Consider the following 18,119-nt stretch of genomic DNA (forward strand, 5'->3'; position numbering starts at 1 on the left):
GTTGTTTTCTGTTCTACAGCATCTGTATGGAAGGTGGTATTAGTTGAGACTTGAGAGTACACTAATTGAATGTGGACTATTGGTCTAGTAGTTTAGATGCTTTTGACTATCCTTTGAAAGGAGATTGAACAAATGGGATTTCTTTTGTAATTAATTCTTTCTCATCTGTTTATATAAGTTTAATAATTTATTTCCTGCAGAAAAAATGCATCTTCTTCTTTTTATATTATATTTTATTTATTTTTATTTTTATTTTTTTGTGAAAATTGACAGCACTTCCAGATCTGGTGTCCAGCCAAAAAATGAGTTTGCTTATGAGGAGTTATTTGCAATTTCTTGCTGTTTAGTATGTTTGTTGTTTTCTCATGCATCTCTCTTTTCTGCAGATTCTTTCTTCAGACATAGGTCAAGCCTCTTCAGTGTTGTCGTATCTAGACAAGATGTTCAGATATTACGAAGGCAGTTCTGATGTCACAAGTGAAGATAGAAGGACTTTACAAGAGATGATGGTGAAGCTCTCGAAGATGCACCAAGAGTGGAAAAAACTTTTTATGTGGCAGGATGGGCCCCTTGTTCAGGCAATGAGGAAGGGTGATCTCTTTCTCGTGGATGAGATTTCCCTTGCTGATGATAGTGTACTTGAAAGGTTGAACAGTGTATTGGAGCCAGAAAGAACTCTGTCTTTGGCCGAGAGAGGAGGTCCTGATCTGGAGGAAATTGTTGCTCATGAAAGGTTCTTTTTGCTTGCTACAATGAATCCTGCTGGTGATTTTGGCAAGAAGGAACTGTCTCCAGCTCTTCGTAACCGGTTTACAGAGATTTGGGTACCTCCTGTAGATAATATAGCTGAGCTCAGAAGTATTGCATTGAAGAGGTTGTCCTCTCCGAAGCTCGCGTGCATCCTGGATCCTATGTTGAGTTTTTGGAAGTGGTTCAACGACCTAAAACTGGGGAGGATGCTTACCGTGAGAGATCTGCTGTCTTGGGTTGACTTTATCAATGTAACTGAAATTACATTAGGGCCTCAGTATGCATTTCTTCATGGTGCATTCCTTGTTTTGCTTGATGGTCTCAGTTTAGGGAGTGGGATTTCTAAAAGCAACGCTGAGGAGCTAAGACAGCAATGCCTATCATATCTTTTAGTGCAGTTAAAGGTCTGTGTGGTTTTCCTTTTGTAACGCTTCTCTCCCTGCTGAATCTGTCTTATTTTATTATATAATTCAGTATTAATTGATTAAAGAAATTGTTTTTTTTCCTATTCTATTTTTTACCCGTAAAACTATTAGTTTTGAGTGTAAAATTGTAGTGTTTTCACCATCAATTTAAAGTAACCTTGCTTCTGTTCACTGATGGTAAAACAGGGCACTGATAAACATGTTTACCCGATGCAAAATTTTGGTTGGGGTGATCTTGAAACAGCTAGAAGCGATTTGTGCATTGATAGCATGCAGTGCGACAACATTTTTGGTGTCTATCCATTCTACATAGAAAAAGGTAACTATTTCTTGCATGGTTTGGACTTTCTCAAAGGAAATGATTTTTATTTGGGAACAATGGAGACAGGATAGATGTGCTCACCCCCCCTCATTTTTTGATTTCCAGTGAGTTTCTTTTTGATGTTCTAGATCTTCAGTCTTATACAGTTCCTTTTGCATTGCGGTGTATAGGTGCTGAGAATTGTGATGCTGAAGGTTTTGAGATTTTGGCACCAACCACCAGGAGAAATGCATTGCGTGTTCTACGAGCTATGCAGCTTCCTAAATCTGGTAATTTTGCATTATGTGTGCCTCTTCTGAGTGTCCTCTTTGTCTTGAGTTGTTCTCTTCTTTGTTTCATTTTGTCCTCTTTAACATTCTCAATTGTTTTATGCATTCCAGTTCTATTAGAAGGTAGTCCAGGTGTTGGGAAAACTAGTTTGATAGTTGCCTTGGGAAAATTTTCTGGTCACAAAGTTGTAAGGATAAATTTGTCTGAGCAGGTATCTAATATTTTTTTTTTCCAAATTTTTTTTACTTGTTGCACTGCTATATTCATCGCAAACATCTCCATTGCTCTCTCTTCTTGCCTTTTCCATGCAACCATGACGGTTCTCCTGCTTCTGGTGCAGACTGATATGATGGACTTGTTGGGATCAGATTTACCAGTTGAAAGTGACGAAGGAATGAAGTTTGCCTGGTCAGATGGAATCTTACTGCAGGTTAAAGCACCTGAACTTGAATGTATTACTCCGTGACTCGAGTTTTCACGATTCTCATTATTCTTTCTTATGTGCAACTCTTGCAGGCTTTGAAAGAGGGTTCTTGGGTTTTGCTTGATGAACTCAATCTTGCACCGCAGTCTGTATTGGAGGCATATCCCTCATCCTTTTTTCCTCGGAATTATTTTTCTTGTTTTTAATTTTTGTTATTTGATGGTCATGATGGTTAATAAGGAATTGATTTTTATCAGGGTTTGAATGCTATTCTGGATCATCGAGCTGAGGTCTTCATACCAGAGTTGGGCTGTACTTTTAAGTGTCCATCATCATTTAGAATATTTGCTTGTCAAAATCCTTCTCATCAAGGTGGCGGCAGAAAAGGCCTTCCAAAGTCCTTCCTCAACCGTTTCACAAAGGTATTTGTCCTTGAATTTACCTGTGTGTGAATCTGATGCTTACATATTTCAATTTTTTAATCCATGTCCTTTAATTTGTTTCAGGTTTATGTGGAGGAGTTGGTTGATGACGACTATCTTTTTATCTGTAGTTCACTTTATCCTTCAATCTGTACATCTCTGCTTTCAAAACTGATTTTATTTAATAAACGGATGTATGAAGACACCATGTTGCATCGCAAGTTTGCTCTGGATGGTTCTCCCTGGGAGTTTAATCTACGAGATGTGATTCGATCCTGTCAAATAATAAAGGGTTTGAACCACTTGTTTTTCCTTTTCATTTATTTCTTCAGTATTTTATGTAATGTTGCTGGTTTCTAAGATGTTGTATTCAATCTCAGATTCACCATCAAAGTCCAAAGATTATTGCTTTCTGGATGTTGTCTATGTTCAAAGGATGCGTACAGAGTCAGACCGGAGAAAAGTCCTACAGTTGTATGAGCAGATTTTTGAGATGAAGCCATATATAAATCCTCATCCACGGGTTCAGCTCAATTCTCAATACTTATATGTTGGAAATACTGCTGTAAGGAGGAGTTGTGCCCAGTCATCTGCACTCCCTAGTAATTCGCTTCAGATTTTGCCTGGAATTCGTCAGAGCTTGGAAGCTGCTGCATGTTGTGTAGAGCATGAATGGATGTGTATCCTGGTAGGTCCAGCTTCCTCTGGTAAGACCTCATTGATCAGGTTACTGGCTCAGCTCACTGGAAATGTGCTAAATGAATTACATCTGTCATCGGGGACTGACATATCTGAATTGCTTGGATGCTTTGAGCAATACAATGCCTTCCGTAACTTACGTTCGGTTATTACTCGGGTCAAGTTCTGGGTAAACGAGTTTTGCAGTTTGCAATTGGAGTCGTCAAACGAAGCTTTTTTATCTATCATAAAAGATAATTCTACATCCAGATGGTTTGCTTTATTATCGAGCATGGACCAGGACTCTGTTTCTTGTTTCACTTCTACTAACGTGGAAGATAGAGAGAGATTTTCAAGCATTCTCACTCTGTTGGTTAAGATTATCAAACATTTAAAGCTGGTACTGGAGGACAACAATTTATCTATAAGTTGGTCAAGCAAAGAACTCGATAAAGTCATGAAGACAATTTTCAAGTTGCAAGAAGGATATGAGAGACGGCCAGGGAAGTTTGAATGGGTGACAGGAGTACTAATAAAGGCTGTAGAACGAGGGGAGTGGATTGTCCTAGAGAATGCAAATTGTTGTAATCCCTCGGTACGCAAGTTCTGCTATGTTGTTGACTTATCTTTCTTCTCTTGTTACTATGGGGTTGTCCTATGTAATACCAAATTTTCCAATTCGTCAATGTTCACTTATCTTCTCATTTGATTTCTTTTTATTTTTTAAATTTAGGTACTTGACAGGATCAACTCTTTGGTGGAACCCTCCGGATCCATTACACTTAATGAGTGTGGGGTCATTGATGGAAGGCCAGTTGTTCTGCAGCCGCATTCTAATTTTCGTGTGTTCCTGACAGTTAACCCAAGGTTTGGTGAAGTCTCCCGAGCAATGAGGAACAGAGGAGTTGAAATATTTGTGATGCCACCATATTGGCTAATGAATGAGAACATGAGAAGTCGTGGAAGAATTGAACTAAACGATGTGAAAAGATTCCTTGTTCTATCTGGTATACCCTTTACTAAATTGGTCTATTCAATGGCCAAATCACATATATATGCTAAAGAGGAAGGATTACGTTTTAATGTTTGTATCACATATCTTGAGCTTTCACGCTGGGTTCAGTTGTTTCAACAGCTTCTCAAAACTGGCAGCCAACCTTTGTGGAGCCTACAAACAAGTTGGGAACACATATATCTTAGTTCATTTGGTGAGGCCATTGGTGAAAATGTTATTAGTCATGTGAAATATACATATTTATCCATGACCGACTTATGTGTATCTGGCTCATCACTGTCTCCATATTGGTGTTTGCCTGGAGGATTTCCCATGTCTATGAAGCCCAGGGATCTTGTGTGGCACTCAAAAGAGTCTTCTGTGATGACTAACTGCATGTACCTAGAGTACCTGGGGGCCAAGTATGCATCATATAAATTACATCTAGCCAGGAATAGGTGCTCCATTTACCAGGATTCAATTGCCTGTGGATTTGCAGTGTCTTACTTGATGGGTATGAAGATTCATAAGGCTCCCCATCTTAATACATTAACCCCCAGGGAGAATGCTGAAATTCACAAGGCATTGGCCAGGGTTGAGAAAAAGCTATTGTTTGCTGCCAACTGGGCTTTTGAACAAGCTACTGAAAGTGATCTGAAGCTCTATCTTCTGTCTTTTAGCTGGTTTCGTTCTCAATTACAGCCCTTCTGTGACTTCTTTGATTCTTTGGTGAAGTCAATTACACTCACCATGGAGCATAAGATTTGGAAATATGTCTCCTGTCATTACCATCTGCTGACATCTCTTTTCCAAGTAGAGTTTGAAAAGAGGCTAGTGCCAATGCTATCTTTTGAATTATTTGATGTGCCCGAATCAAATGACTCCATCAAGTTTCTCCACAACGCCATGTGCTGTATAATGCCGCTGAGGCTTAGTTATCAACAGTGGAATTCTGAGGACAGCTACATGTGTGAAAAAGCTAGCTGTTTTAAACCAGTGTTAAAATCTTTGCGGAAGTTGGAGGAGCAATTTATCAATAAGTTCCTTGATTTATCTCTCATTGAGTCTCCTTCTTTCGATGCACTTATTGAGATGTACACTGACCTTCTTGAAGATCACGTGTTATTTTGGGATGCTCTTGAGTCATCTGAATTTGAACTCTCACTAATTTCCTGGCATATATTACTAAAGGGTGCTTCAAAATTGAAGGTTTTCTGTCCACAAGCAGTAGATGACCTACTGGTAGGTTGAATATTGATATGCTGTTTTAGTTTTTCTGTAATATACCTTCAGCTTGATTTATTTTTTAATTTTTTTGGTTGTCTGATATAGAAGGAGAGCAAGAATCTGGAAAAGATCTCTTCGTGGCGATTTCACTCAGAGAAGTCTTTGTTGTGGGTTCATGGTGGTCACCCTATATTGCCATGCTCTTCTAAAATATTTGAAAAACAACTCCTGATTTCAGAACTTTGCGAGTCAGTTTGGCCAATGTCCCCAAAATTATTGGCGCATGGTAATGTTAATTTCCTGTTTCTTTGGTTATTGCAACTTTTTATTTTGAAATAAAATGGTCATCAGTGTTTATTGTTACAGTTAATGATCCTATTGGCTTTGTTTCGTCGGATATGCGCTTCCGTATTCTGGAAGGTAGAATCTTATCCTACTTGCAATTTCTCGGAACCACATTTATTCATTGATGTACCATCTCAATTTCCTTTTGACACTTGTTATTCATGTAGGTGTTTCTATCACTTCGTGCATCACTGGAAAATCTGATTCTGTCGAGGATGAAGAGCACCTTTTTACGCAGTTGGACGCCATTTATCAGGTTGTGGCTCCTCATATGTATAATTTTGTGTAATCAAGAGAAACAATGAGCACATTAATCTGTCAATACTGTGCTAATGGAAACATATGTATATATGTATATTTTTCCCCTCTGCAGAAGCTCCTACAAATGTTTGAAAAGCAAAGAATCAAATTGAAGGAGATTTCATCATCTAACAAGCTTTTCTCTGGATCAAATTTATCTAGTTGTTGTTCTTATTCAACTGAGGCATTAGGCCACACATCTGGGTATGATACTTGGCGGGACACTTCTCCCCTAGTTGACAGTACCAGTTTTGCCCTGGATATGAAGCTACTTCTGGAGTTATCACATGTTCTTTTAACTGATCCCAAAAGAATGCAGCAAGTAAGATCATCTATATATAAGTATAAGCTACATATGTTTCGGGTTTTATAAGTTCTGATTTTTAATTGATCAATTGGGTTTCCTTAACCCCTTACAGATAATATCTCTTAATTGTATGTGCAGTCTTTTAATTTAGGGATATCTGATTCTTTCTGGGTTTTGCTTTTCAAGTTCTCTTTGTGGTTCTTTAAGTTTTCTTTTAGATTGACTGCTTTTCGAACCCAAAGAGAGGTTGCTACCTTAGAATAGAATGCTCTCATTTCATTTCTATATCAAATGTTTATTTATCTGTAAATCACAGGATTTTGCCAAACTATCTGGCCATCTGAAGTATGCGTTGGATTTCTCATTGGACTTCTCATCAAGACCACCTCAGGTGTTTTTGCCACATCAAAAGATTTTGTGGATACTGGATGTGTGGAGTTCAGTGGATGCAGGTAAATGAACTTCCTCTTGTATTATTTCACTTTTGCTGGAATCTGTACCCTTATGTATTTCCTTGTGTTGCAGCAAATGTAAAAATGGCCAGTTTTGTGCTCGAACTGTGGTTCAGGTGGCATCAATCTTTGTGGATCTATTGCCCTCTTTCAGTTAAGGTACATATATTAACTTATTCTGTATGTATAGTTATAGTATTGGTATGTTTCATTGATGGACTTCCTATTGTATACAGAGCTTCTCAGGGACTGATGATTATAATATTCCAGTACCTGATGTGCTCCTTCAGCCTGTGGTAACAGCAACAGTCTTCCAGATAGTGTAAGATGTTTATTTCTCTTTCCAGGATTACTGTTTCTCCCATATGATTAGAAATGGAAGTTAAATAATGCATGCAGGTTTGCTTGTTGTGCAACTGGTATTGTAGATTTTCTTACTGATGATCCTTTCTATCTGTAAAAAGGACTATTAGGATGAATTTATAATCACATTGGGATAAACAATGCATGTATGTTGTTCCTCTCATGTTTGATAAATATAATTTCAAAAGTAATTCAACAGCTAGGTTGTTTGTCCCAAAGAAGTTCCCGGTTATTTAGTGGTTGCCAGTTTCTTGCCGAGGAGCTGCTTTCTCTTCCATATATGCACAATTGAAGACATATGCATGCTATTATATATGTCATGCAGTTTTTTGGTGTATTTTAAATAGATTAGTTTCATAACTCTGTTTGGTGTGCAAAATAGGCAAAGCAGCATCTCTGCTATTAAGGATTATTTCACGGGTTCTCTAAAGCTTAGAGTCGCATCATCTAATCTTTGGAATAGCTCACACCCTGGAGCAAATTTACCTGGTTTCTTACTGTCTGCTGCTCACTCTTTGTTCCAGCAGGTAGACTAATTTTTGTGACTTCCTCTGTAGCTTTTTATTGTTTAACTGCATTATCAAATGAAATCGTCTCCATCTAAATCTTCTGCTTCCTTGCAGATTGTATATGCACATGAGAAATCTTTTGATGCTGATCACTTTGCTGAAATAAAGTCTGTATTTGAGGTATGTTGTTTAAGTGGAGAGTAGTTGGTCTATGTATCCCGAGATGCTTGTAAATTGATGTTCCAAAATTTCATTAGTACCATGTAATCTCTCGATGCTACAATTGGTCATATGGTTATACCATTCTGCCATTATGCACTTTAATGTTTGAAACTGCATAACTGGTATACCACGGTTCTTATATGTAGAAGAAATTGTACTCCAATCATACTGATATTCTACGATAGGAAACCAAGTTGATTTCTAAAACTGAAAGATATTGACTGCACACTACATATTCTTATGGTAACAGAAAGGAAACATTCTTGTGGACTCTCTTCTTTCAAAGTCAAGACACAATGGGATGAAAGAGTCGATGGAAAAATTTATCGAGCATGTGGGATCTCTTATTTCAGAATCAAGTCATCACGGGCTGAAAGAGTCTGTGGATAAGTTTATCAAGCCACTGCTTTATAACCTGTATCTGCCGCATTGCTTATCTAAAGGTCATCTTTCTTTTACTTATTTTGTTCACGTAAATTTGGAATCTGTAGCAAGCAATGTTTGCATATTGTTGCTATCTATCTGATTGTTGTTTTTGGTTCACAAATGTTATATTTGTTTTGAGGGGGGATCTAATCGAATGTAGCCGTCATATTATACTGATCTTGGGAGTGCTTACTTTTGTTCTTTATGAGATTGCATATTTTCTTCAGTTTTCTCCTTTTTATCTTATTGTTGACTTCATTATTTGCTGTCTGACTCCAGATTTTCACTTTAATCATGGTTGTGCTTGGTTGCGGCTTGGGATATTACGTTTTAGACTACTGCTTAGCTGTGATGATATGGATCCTGCCATGAAATACTATTACAAGCATTCACAGATAGCAGAAAAGATTTCTGTGCTGAAACTTGAAATTCAGGTTGTCCTCCATGACAATATTCTGCCAATCCATTTTCAGTCTTCAAACATTCTTTTATTATTCATAACCCAAGTTTTCTACAATTGGTTTTCAAAATATTAACTTTCACTCTGTGCATGTGTTAATTATACTTGGGTTATACTATTTTTTCTAGTCAGAAGAAAGTAAAGGTTTATAATTTGATTTTGTAGGTGCGACAAAAATGTGATTGTTTAGCTGGGCATATTGGTAACAGAGATTCTGATGAAAAAAGGGTACAGACATTGAAAAAGCTAGAAGTGGAGCACAAAAAGCTGCAGGGAAAGGTCTTAATTTTTTTTTTCTTGTATTCAACTACCAGATCAGTGGTCTAATTTCTACGTGTTAGATGAGCTATGGTATCTTCAGGGGAATTACAGTCTAAAATCTTTATGTCAATGAAACTTCTTCACTTAAGAAACTAAAAAACAAAGTTACTTGATGATTTTGATGAGAGCAGGGAAAAACTTTGCGGAGTTGTTTGTTAGTAGCGGTTTTTGGGTTATTGGGGTGTTGTGGCATGGTAGAATTTACAAAGGGGATTGGAAGATTGAGTTAAAAGTTGGTCAGCTTTATGGTTTTCGGTCACTACAGATTTTAACGGGAATACTTCATGTGATTTGCTGGCCATGGGAGCATGACATCGGTGGTTGTAAGCTTGTTTGGTCAGGACTCTGTTTGGTTTTTGGTCTTGAATGTTGATTGGTTGTTGACTAGCATCAATGATTTTGGATATTGATTGGTTTTTGGTCTGAATGCTGATTGGTTGTCAACAAAGTTACTTGATGATTTTGAAAAGTGCAGGGAATGCCAGTCTAATATGTTATACTCTTCAGTAATAGTGTGCTGCAGGTTCTTCTCTTAGTTGTCTTTTTACTTTTAACTAATGGTAATTTTTTTATGCTTTAGATCATCTTCCGCTCCGACTTTCGGAAATTTAAGAGGTTAAAACATGAATGCGATAAATTTCTTGAACGTGTCACCTCTGATGTGTTTTTTCAACATGTTACAAATGATAAGTCCACCATGAATTCACAACAGCTTCTTGATCAAGGCTCCAACTGGCAGGTATAATTTTGAATGTATTTGTTGATAGTCATTCTTTTTTGAATTTCTTCAAAGTTGTTGCTCTGTTCTTAAACCACTAATTTTTGTTCACATTATGTTGTTCTCAGAAAATGGCAACTGGTTTTATTGAACAACTGTTATCAGAGAAGTACATCGAGTACAGTGACTTTGTTCAACCCATTCTGGTTGCATTATATGAAATAAAATTGGGCTTGTCACTGATTCTTTCAAGTGTAATGCAAAAAAGAATCCTGAATAGAGTTCAGCTGGGCAATACAGATATGATTTTGGTACTTCTTTGACTCTTTAAACATCTTATGGCTTCAACTTACTGGTCTTCTGGCTTCAATTATCTGACTGGAAATTCTTGCAGGGATCTATTTATTCATTTATGAGGTTCCCAATGTTAGCTTCTTCCAAGACCATTTCTGTCAACTTAAACACCGGTTCCAGTGAATTTCCCTCTTTTAAGTTGGAAATTCCTACAGTATTCGATGCTGAGGATATAGGTCTTCTGGAGAAATTGCTTACCTTTTCAAGCGATATTGGGTTTAATAATCGAGTATGTATTTAATGTTATACATTTTTTTTTTCAGAGCCTCATAGTGGTTGTCCCTCTTAAGTTTGGCTGTTTCCTGCTGAATTTATTTTCTTGTTCTGTATTATGACTACCGACCAACTATGAAAGTTAGTAGTGATTAAAACACGTTCCTATTTGTACCAGGTCTCTGTTACACAACTCAAAGCTGCTCTATATCAAAACATTCTTGTGCGTGTTGCCCATTTTGTTACCAATGCAAGACTGATGGATTGTGAATCTTTTAAGGTCTGCTTTTAATTTTTCTTTGTTTATGTTATTTTTGTATCACTTTTGGAGTAGCTGGCATCTAAGGATGTGATGTGTTTTTTGAATCAGCTCTTGGATAAGATATTTAGTGAATCTGCAAAGAATTGGATGAGTACAAAGATTCACATGAAAGCCAAACAAGACTATTCTTCGCAGCAATACAAGTTTAGGGCTCGTGCATTTAAACTTGAGAGTATAATTGAACTTGATATTTCGTCTCTCGAGAAGTCGTTTGCTAATGAAAGCTTTTCAGAGTGGAAGGATTTTCTTGCTGAAGAGGTACAAAATTTATTTGTATATTTTTTCAAGGTGTTCTGCCTGCATGGTACATTTTTCTTACCTTTCCTCTTTCTTTCTTTCCTTTGTCTCATAAAAACTCAGGAGGAAGCTTTGAAGGAACAAGAAAACTCAGAGGAAGAATTGAATCATATGGAGGATGCTAGTGTGAAAGACGTTGTTGATATTCACAATCAGTTATTTGGGACAAGTAATCTTGTCATAGCGGTAAGAATTTTGAGAAAGTCAATTGAAATTTACTTTCATTTACTGCTGAAAAGTTCTCCTATTTGGAGGTTTTATGCTGTGTTTGTTGATTTATAAAACTGGCTTCCTTTTCCCCTTCTATTTGCACCATTCAGTTATATAATTGTATATGTGGCACCACAAAAGCAATATTACATTTTTGTTAGACATAGTCATTGAATAATCCAAATACACAAACAGCCTGATTGCCTTGCACTCCAGCCAAATAGCTGAGATGGTCATCTTTAAGAGCTGCGACCAAAAGCCATAATGATATTTTTAACATTCCAAATAAATAGGTTTGATCATGACCAAATAAATAGAATAGTTTGAGATAAACACCGAAAATAATCATCATTATAATCAATTGGTGAAATGATTTTTGATTTTATATTAATTGTAAGTTTTGGATCTGGGAAAAACATCGTTCAGATCCCATGGTGGTGGTCTTGGTATATATGGAGGGACTGGCAGTGTATAAATCAGATGCTTTCACCTTGTCTGATTGCATTAGTTCTTTGGACAAGCCTTTTTTGGGAGGCTAAGCTGTGTTGGGACTCTGGTTTTATTGCATGGAGGTGTTTTTCATGCCTTTTTGTTGAATTAGTGGACGAAAAGGAAGAAAAGACTTTGTTCTTACATATATAGCATTCTTAAGCTCTTTATTAGATCAAAACATGTCGCTTAGTAAGCTGTTGGGGGCACTTGACGCATTTCTAGGAGAACCAGCTAGCTCTGGGTTCGAGTGGCATTTCACCTCTAACCACAACTATCCACTGATTCTTCAACATCAGTCGGTTCAGACCTCCACTTAGTTTCACTTGTGCTTCATCCCGGTTATGGATAGATCATCCAGGTTCGGGTCCATAAGCAGTGACAATTGCCCTATGAAGACTCGCTTTCGCTGCGGCTCCAGTGGGTTCCTTTAACCAAGCCACTGCCTATAAGTCCCGTCTCATTCTTCAACAGGCACGCAGTTAGAGGCGAACGCTTCTCCCACTGCTTGGGAGCTTACAGTTTCATGTTCTATTTCACTCCCTGATGTGGGTTCTTTTCACCCTTCCCTCACGGTATCACTATAGGTCACCCAGGAGTATTTAGCTTAGCCCAAATCGTGAGGGGTATTTAAGAATTGAATTATGACTAGAACAAATAAGGGGTTTAGTGTGGATCAATGTGGTTCTGGGCATCGTTATCATTTCCAGATCCTGTTTAGCAATAAATTTCATTTTTGGAATGAAGCTTTTTGTTGGTTTTAGTGCATTAATGCATATCTTGTCAACTGTTCTGTGAACTTAATAATGATATGATTCCTATGAAAATGTATAGTGTCTTGGGTCCCCTTGTTTTTTACTACTAAAACTCTAAATGCAATTGGAATTGTAATGTTTTCATTTTCTCAATTCAGCCGGGTCATCATCTCATCCATGATTCGGAAAGAGTGCTTTCATTCACTGCTTCACATACACTAGGAGTTGAGATGCTTAAAGGTATGCTGTCGGAGATTCCCTTTTTTGGTTGGATTTGATTATACTCCTTGTTTGTATGTGTTTACTCTCTTCTATTTCCAGGTTTAGGGTGTTCGTTTCTTGCCAGTTTGGAAGCCAAACTGGTGCCAGAAAATTTGTTTCGTATTTGTTTGGAGCATGAGCAGGTGTTCAATTCATCGCACCAATCATCCTTCAGATACAATTTTTACAAGGTCCGGATACATTGAAGTAGTAATATGGAAAATTTACTACAGTCCTATCAAATATTGATTATTTTGTTGTGTGATTGCATCCCTATTGTAGGATCCAAATACCACAAAGATGTATGAAATGGTGGAAGCGCTTATCCCTCTTCAGCAGCGAATTTATTCCCTTTTAAATGAATATGAAGATCATCCACAGCTTCAGAAAATATTGGATATAATTGAAATGCTTTTGAATATTCCATTGCGCACCTCCTTGGCTAAGGTATTGATTCTCCTATTGGTACTGTTTTTTTAGTTGTGTAATAAGAACTGGCTCAATGCTCTTATTGTAAGGATATACTTATTGTCTTTTTGGGGATTGCTGCGTGTTTGTATGTGTGCCTCAACTACAAGTCTGCGTGCTTGTTTTTGTTGCTAATTATCTTATTTGGAAACTAGAAAGTATCAGCTATTTAAATTTATTTTATTTTTCCAGACTCTCTCAGGATTGCAGTTTCTAGTTAGATGCCTCGATTCATTAGAAGATGGCTCAAAATTCTCTTTTGCTGGTACCAGTTCTCGCTCAATAAGCATTTTCTTTCTTTCCTGGAATTGCTTTGTTGTGTACTATGTTTTTCTTGTGACTGCTTATAGATCAAGTGAAGAAGCCCATTTATGATCTTCTGTATGCATGGAGAAAATTGGAATTGGAGTCATGGCCGGCATTGCTTGACGAAGTGCAGGATCAATATGAGATTAATGCTGGAAAGGTAAATCCTTGACTGGGTCAGTCCGGCTACTTATATTTGTGAAGGTTGAATCTGTTGAAATACAGTTTGGCTAAGAACTCGGATTGTCAACAGGGGTCTGGTGAAATAATAAACTAGATGCAAGTAACACTAACTTTGCACAAAACCGATGTGTTGTCGTCTCTGTGTCGTAATAACTTATGTTTCAATTTTATTTTATATTATTTTATTTATCAATGTTCTGACTTTAATTGTAATTGAGGGAATGCTGTAGCATAAATTATTAATCAACTGATATGCATATACATTAGTCTCTTACCCTATGGCATTGTGAACTGTGTTGCCTTGGTCTGCAAGCTGTCCTGGATTTAAGTAATGATTTTGATTACCTAATTTAATAATTTGTTTCAAAATTTTGCAGTTGTGGTTTCCTCTTTACTCAGTTCTACGAAAGCGAACTTCTCCTGATGCTGCTGCCTACAAATTGTCTACTATCCAAAGGTATGTTGAGAGAAACTATTTACTTAAATAATGAAGCTGCTTTATGCAGAAACTTTCTTTTAATATCTTTGAGGTTTTATGACACAATTGTAACTTTACAGTGTGGAGGACTTCATTCGCACATCCAGCATTGGCGAATTTAGAAAAAGACTACAACTTCTTTTCGCGTTCCTTGGCCATATAAAAACTGGCGTATGCCTGGAAGTTTACTCAAGGTAGAATTATAAATACTCTTAAAGATACCTTGGTGTTTGATTACAAACAGGCACTCATGGCCTTTCCGGTAATAATTTGTGCAGTTATTACGAGAAGGAAAATGAAGAGATTTTGTACAATGCATTTGGATATTATGTGCAATTCTTACCAAAGTAAGTTGCTTATAAGTTGACACTATTATTACTCTCTCTCCTGCACACACACATCCTCCCCCCCCCCCCCCCCCCCCCCTCCTTCACAGGAGCATTTGATATATAATCTATCTTTTCATTTTAGAATTCTCGCGCACATAGAATCTGGTAGAAGTGTTATTGAGAAGAAACTCAAAGATCTTCTCAAGCCATATCACTGGGAGCATCATGAGAGTTCTCAGGAGCTCAGGAACATTATTGAGAAGAAACGCGCAGATCTTCTGTCTGTTGAAAAGTCCAAATCAACAAGGCAGAAGCTCAGGAAGATTATACAGGAGTACACAGTAAGTACACATGAACTATTTGATTTCATTTCTTATATCAGCTTGAAGTAATTTAAATACAGCGCAGAATACTTAATTAGTGGTTCAGCTGGTGGTGTTCCTCAATGCTGAACTAGTAACTCGATGATTTATCCCTCATTATTTCCTCCTATGCAATCAGCATAATTTTTTCATCATGTTTGGCAAGGGCCCAAGGATTTGAAAGGTCGTTTCTGTATATCAATATAAGAACACTCAGTTGTGTGCATATTAGGGTTAGTATTTCTTACATGGGATAATAATATAGTTACAAGCACATTTAGGGTTTGAATAGATTCAGCTAATCACATTTTTTACAAGCATATGACCTCAAGGGAAATGAAATAATATAGTTATGATGCAGAAAGTCTAATGTTGGGAGTGTTTATAATATCCAATTACGGAGCAAACTGTTTGTCAGGTAGTCTGATATAGTCTGTTGTGTGATAGCGGGTGATTCACTGTGCTACCATATGAAGGGGCCAATACTCCCCAGTCATGTACTTAGTCAAGTGCTTTCACACATTATTACAAGGTGCAATACTAATCATGTGTTTTGTTGCCTAGGTTCTGCTGGAACAACCTGTGATTGTCTTCCTTGAGCAAGATGCCGCTAAAGGAACTGAAACTTGTTCTCATCAAGGTCAGAATTTTGTCATTGATAATGTGAACAAAAAAATTAAGTTGATGGATGCTGCTTTCGATTGGACAGTTATCAATGATGAAGACAGGTAATTCTTGTTACTTATTTAATTATTGCTTATGCTTTATTTCAAAATGCAAGCAGTCTAAATCTAAACTTCTGACATGATTACTTTGTAATAGGTGTATGTGGTATACTGGTTGGGCCAAGAAAGCGGATTCTGCCCTGCGCAAATTACAGTGTGATGCATTAATTGAGTTTGGACATTCAGAATCTGAAGGTGCTGCAAATCTATTCATTTTTTTTATGATTGTTTTCTTATTGTTTCTCTTTCTTCATTCTTGCATATTTAATTTACTTAAATTTCAGATCTTAATAACTCAGGAATCTGCTCAGAGGTTACAGGAGTTCCCAACCAATGGAGTGCTGTGTGGGACACACTTCAAAGAATAATTAGGAAGGCGATGGATTGTTGTGAGCTGTGGAAGGATGCAAACAAGAGTCAAAAGAAGGGGCGGAGTTTCTCTGACCTTCTGAATCTTTTAAAAAGCAGTGGTTTATCTAGAGATGTATTTACTGAGGTATGAATGTTATATGGTTGTGTTAATTGGTTTGTCTGAGGACACTTTATGTCAATTTGTACGCTAATTGGTTTTTCTGTTGCTGATTTGCATTTGATAGGATGAAGTTAATTCTTGGTGGTTCGTTGAGCCATCATTCGATGTTCAGCATTTGCTGCTAACAGAGAGTAGACTGCCCCATCTTTCTGATGCAGCTCTTCCAGGCAACCTTCAATGTTCTTCCCGTCAGAATTTGGTTACAGAATGGAGAATGGCCAATGCATACTATTTCACAAGTGTGGAATCTGTTCTTTTCACTCACCAACAGGTAATACACCTGGTTTCAAAAGTTAGACTTGATGTTTTGTCTTCTCCCGAGGCTTTTTGTGTTAATATTAGACACGCTGCAGGTTGGTGTGCCAGACCCTTATCTGCAACAATTCATCAAAATACAACAAGATCAACACCAAGCTGCTAATAAGTTTGCAGAGAAGTTAAGGCGTTTGAAGCAATGCATTTCTACTTTTGAAAAATGCATTGATTTTGATGATGGAAATGGTAGCAAGTGCTCTATCGGTCAAAATCAACATGCCACATTGAGTTGTATGTGGCAGCAGAAGGTAGTTTCTCATCTTGGGATTTCGCTATCCAATTATTTGATTTGTTTTTACTTTACTCATAATGTATGTTATGTTGCAGCAACTGTTTGATAGTCTGTATGCTGTGACACATGATGAGGTTTTGTTGCTAAGGATATTTGAGAACACCCATTTAAGCAAATGTCATATTATGAAGAATGAAGCAAATGAGTTTCTTGCTTCTGTCGAGAAGTTAATTCCAGAGCTCCAAAAGTCTAAGGTTTGTGTTTTCTGTTCCTTGTGTGTTCTAGACTTCTACTCTAAATGCTGTAGCTTTCACACTAATTCCTTGCACAACTGTAACAGGAATCCTTGGACAATTACCTTCTTGGCCCAGAGAGAACAATTCAGCCTTCTCAATCCTTTATTACTTCAAAGCAGATGGAAAAATTAGTGATTCAAAATTTTGAGGTTATAAGGCAGTTTGAGGCCCATCTTCTTGCTTTCCAAGCCCAAGATGTGAAATGCTCTGTTAAAGATATTTTGCTCCATCATCTTCTGGAAATATTTGAGAAGGTATTTCTAAGTTTGTCCTTTCCTCTGAATATGATCTTTTTTTTTAATATTGTTGGTACGACAAATGGATTTGTTATATCGGGGTTCAAACTTTTAGGCTTTGTTATGAATGAACTCAAATTGTTTTGTTTGTTATTTTTCAGGTAAAATTGTTGGAAGTTGTATTTAGTTCAGCGAAGGACAAGAAAAAGGATTCAATCAGTGAACATGATATGGACGATTACCATAAAACAGATGCTGCATATCAGCAAGCCCTTAGAAGTACATTTGAACATATTGTTGAAGCGATGCAGAAATTGGGTTCACCAAGTAATGGCCAGGTTCATCCGGACAAGTCTTTGGGGCAAATTACCTCCTGGGAAAAAATATTTTACATATTTGTCGAAAATCTGAGCTTGGATCAATTATGTGATAAGCTTCTAAGAACAATATTTTCTGCTGTGAGTTCTATCACGTCTATGTTTTTTTTTTTTTTTTTACTTCTGGATGAATACCCAATAATCATCTTATGTGCTATCTTCAGGAAAAAATGGTGAATCATAGGGGTGGTGGATCTAGCAGTCCACTCATCCGAGTTGAAGCTGATTTTAAGCAGCTGCGTCTGTGTTTGGACATCTTCTTGGATTTTGGCCATGCTTTGTTAAAAGAACTTTTGGCCATGCAGAAAACTGTAAGTTGGTCTTATCTGCATCTTCATCTCGAGTATATCTCAGATGCGGTCTCTTATTGTTTGTCTTTTGGTTACCACCTGCCCATTACCATAATGCTACTGACCAAGCCTGTACTATGCACCATTTACCATT

General features: G+C 37.2%; 1 protein-coding gene across 4 annotated transcripts in view; it reads left to right on the forward strand.

Moving 5' to 3' along the window:
* The window catches only part of LOC112188271 (midasin), a 33,756-nt gene that overhangs the window by 11,848 nt on the left and 3,789 nt on the right, over positions 1-18,119 (forward strand). For 2 of the 4 annotated variants that reach the window (XM_040514569.1, XM_024327360.2), the window contains exons 21-66: positions 387-1,154; positions 1,362-1,494; positions 1,668-1,766; positions 1,878-1,978; positions 2,108-2,197; positions 2,284-2,349; positions 2,449-2,613; positions 2,698-2,905; positions 2,994-3,886; positions 4,025-5,527; positions 5,618-5,798; positions 5,879-5,932; positions 6,025-6,113; positions 6,231-6,479; positions 6,781-6,916; positions 6,990-7,075; positions 7,153-7,238; positions 7,662-7,806; positions 7,903-7,968; positions 8,261-8,453; positions 8,716-8,870; positions 9,062-9,175; positions 9,798-9,956; positions 10,064-10,246; positions 10,330-10,518; positions 10,681-10,782; positions 10,873-11,082; positions 11,185-11,307; positions 12,734-12,815; positions 12,897-13,027; positions 13,119-13,283; positions 13,497-13,569; positions 13,655-13,770; positions 14,171-14,250; positions 14,352-14,465; positions 14,550-14,618; positions 14,743-14,941; positions 15,527-15,690; positions 15,785-15,882; positions 15,972-16,183; positions 16,284-16,490; positions 16,573-16,782; positions 16,862-17,020; positions 17,107-17,316; positions 17,460-17,756; positions 17,840-17,986. In XM_040514569.1, coding sequence (XP_040370503.1) covers positions 387-1,154; positions 1,362-1,494; positions 1,668-1,766; positions 1,878-1,978; positions 2,108-2,197; positions 2,284-2,349; positions 2,449-2,613; positions 2,698-2,905; positions 2,994-3,886; positions 4,025-5,527; positions 5,618-5,798; positions 5,879-5,932; positions 6,025-6,113; positions 6,231-6,479; positions 6,781-6,916; positions 6,990-7,075; positions 7,153-7,238; positions 7,662-7,806; positions 7,903-7,968; positions 8,261-8,453; positions 8,716-8,870; positions 9,062-9,175; positions 9,798-9,956; positions 10,064-10,246; positions 10,330-10,518; positions 10,681-10,782; positions 10,873-11,082; positions 11,185-11,307; positions 12,734-12,815; positions 12,897-13,027; positions 13,119-13,283; positions 13,497-13,569; positions 13,655-13,770; positions 14,171-14,250; positions 14,352-14,465; positions 14,550-14,618; positions 14,743-14,941; positions 15,527-15,690; positions 15,785-15,882; positions 15,972-16,183; positions 16,284-16,490; positions 16,573-16,782; positions 16,862-17,020; positions 17,107-17,316; positions 17,460-17,756; positions 17,840-17,986 — 9,279 coding nt within the window. The remainder of the gene's footprint in view (positions 1-386; positions 1,155-1,361; positions 1,495-1,667; positions 1,767-1,877; positions 1,979-2,107; positions 2,198-2,283; positions 2,350-2,448; positions 2,614-2,697; positions 2,906-2,993; positions 3,887-4,024; positions 5,528-5,617; positions 5,799-5,878; positions 5,933-6,024; positions 6,114-6,230; positions 6,480-6,780; positions 6,917-6,989; positions 7,076-7,152; positions 7,239-7,661; positions 7,807-7,902; positions 7,969-8,260; positions 8,454-8,715; positions 8,871-9,061; positions 9,176-9,797; positions 9,957-10,063; positions 10,247-10,329; positions 10,519-10,680; positions 10,783-10,872; positions 11,083-11,184; positions 11,308-12,733; positions 12,816-12,896; positions 13,028-13,118; positions 13,284-13,496; positions 13,570-13,654; positions 13,771-14,170; positions 14,251-14,351; positions 14,466-14,549; positions 14,619-14,742; positions 14,942-15,526; positions 15,691-15,784; positions 15,883-15,971; positions 16,184-16,283; positions 16,491-16,572; positions 16,783-16,861; positions 17,021-17,106; positions 17,317-17,459; positions 17,757-17,839; positions 17,987-18,119) is intronic. The other 2 variants (XM_040514570.1, XM_040514571.1) reach the window with 2 other exon arrangements.

This window comes from Rosa chinensis, chromosome 2 (genome assembly GCF_002994745.2).
Source record: "Rosa chinensis cultivar Old Blush chromosome 2, RchiOBHm-V2, whole genome shotgun sequence".
NCBI lineage: Eukaryota > Viridiplantae > Streptophyta > Magnoliopsida > Rosales > Rosaceae > Rosa > Rosa chinensis.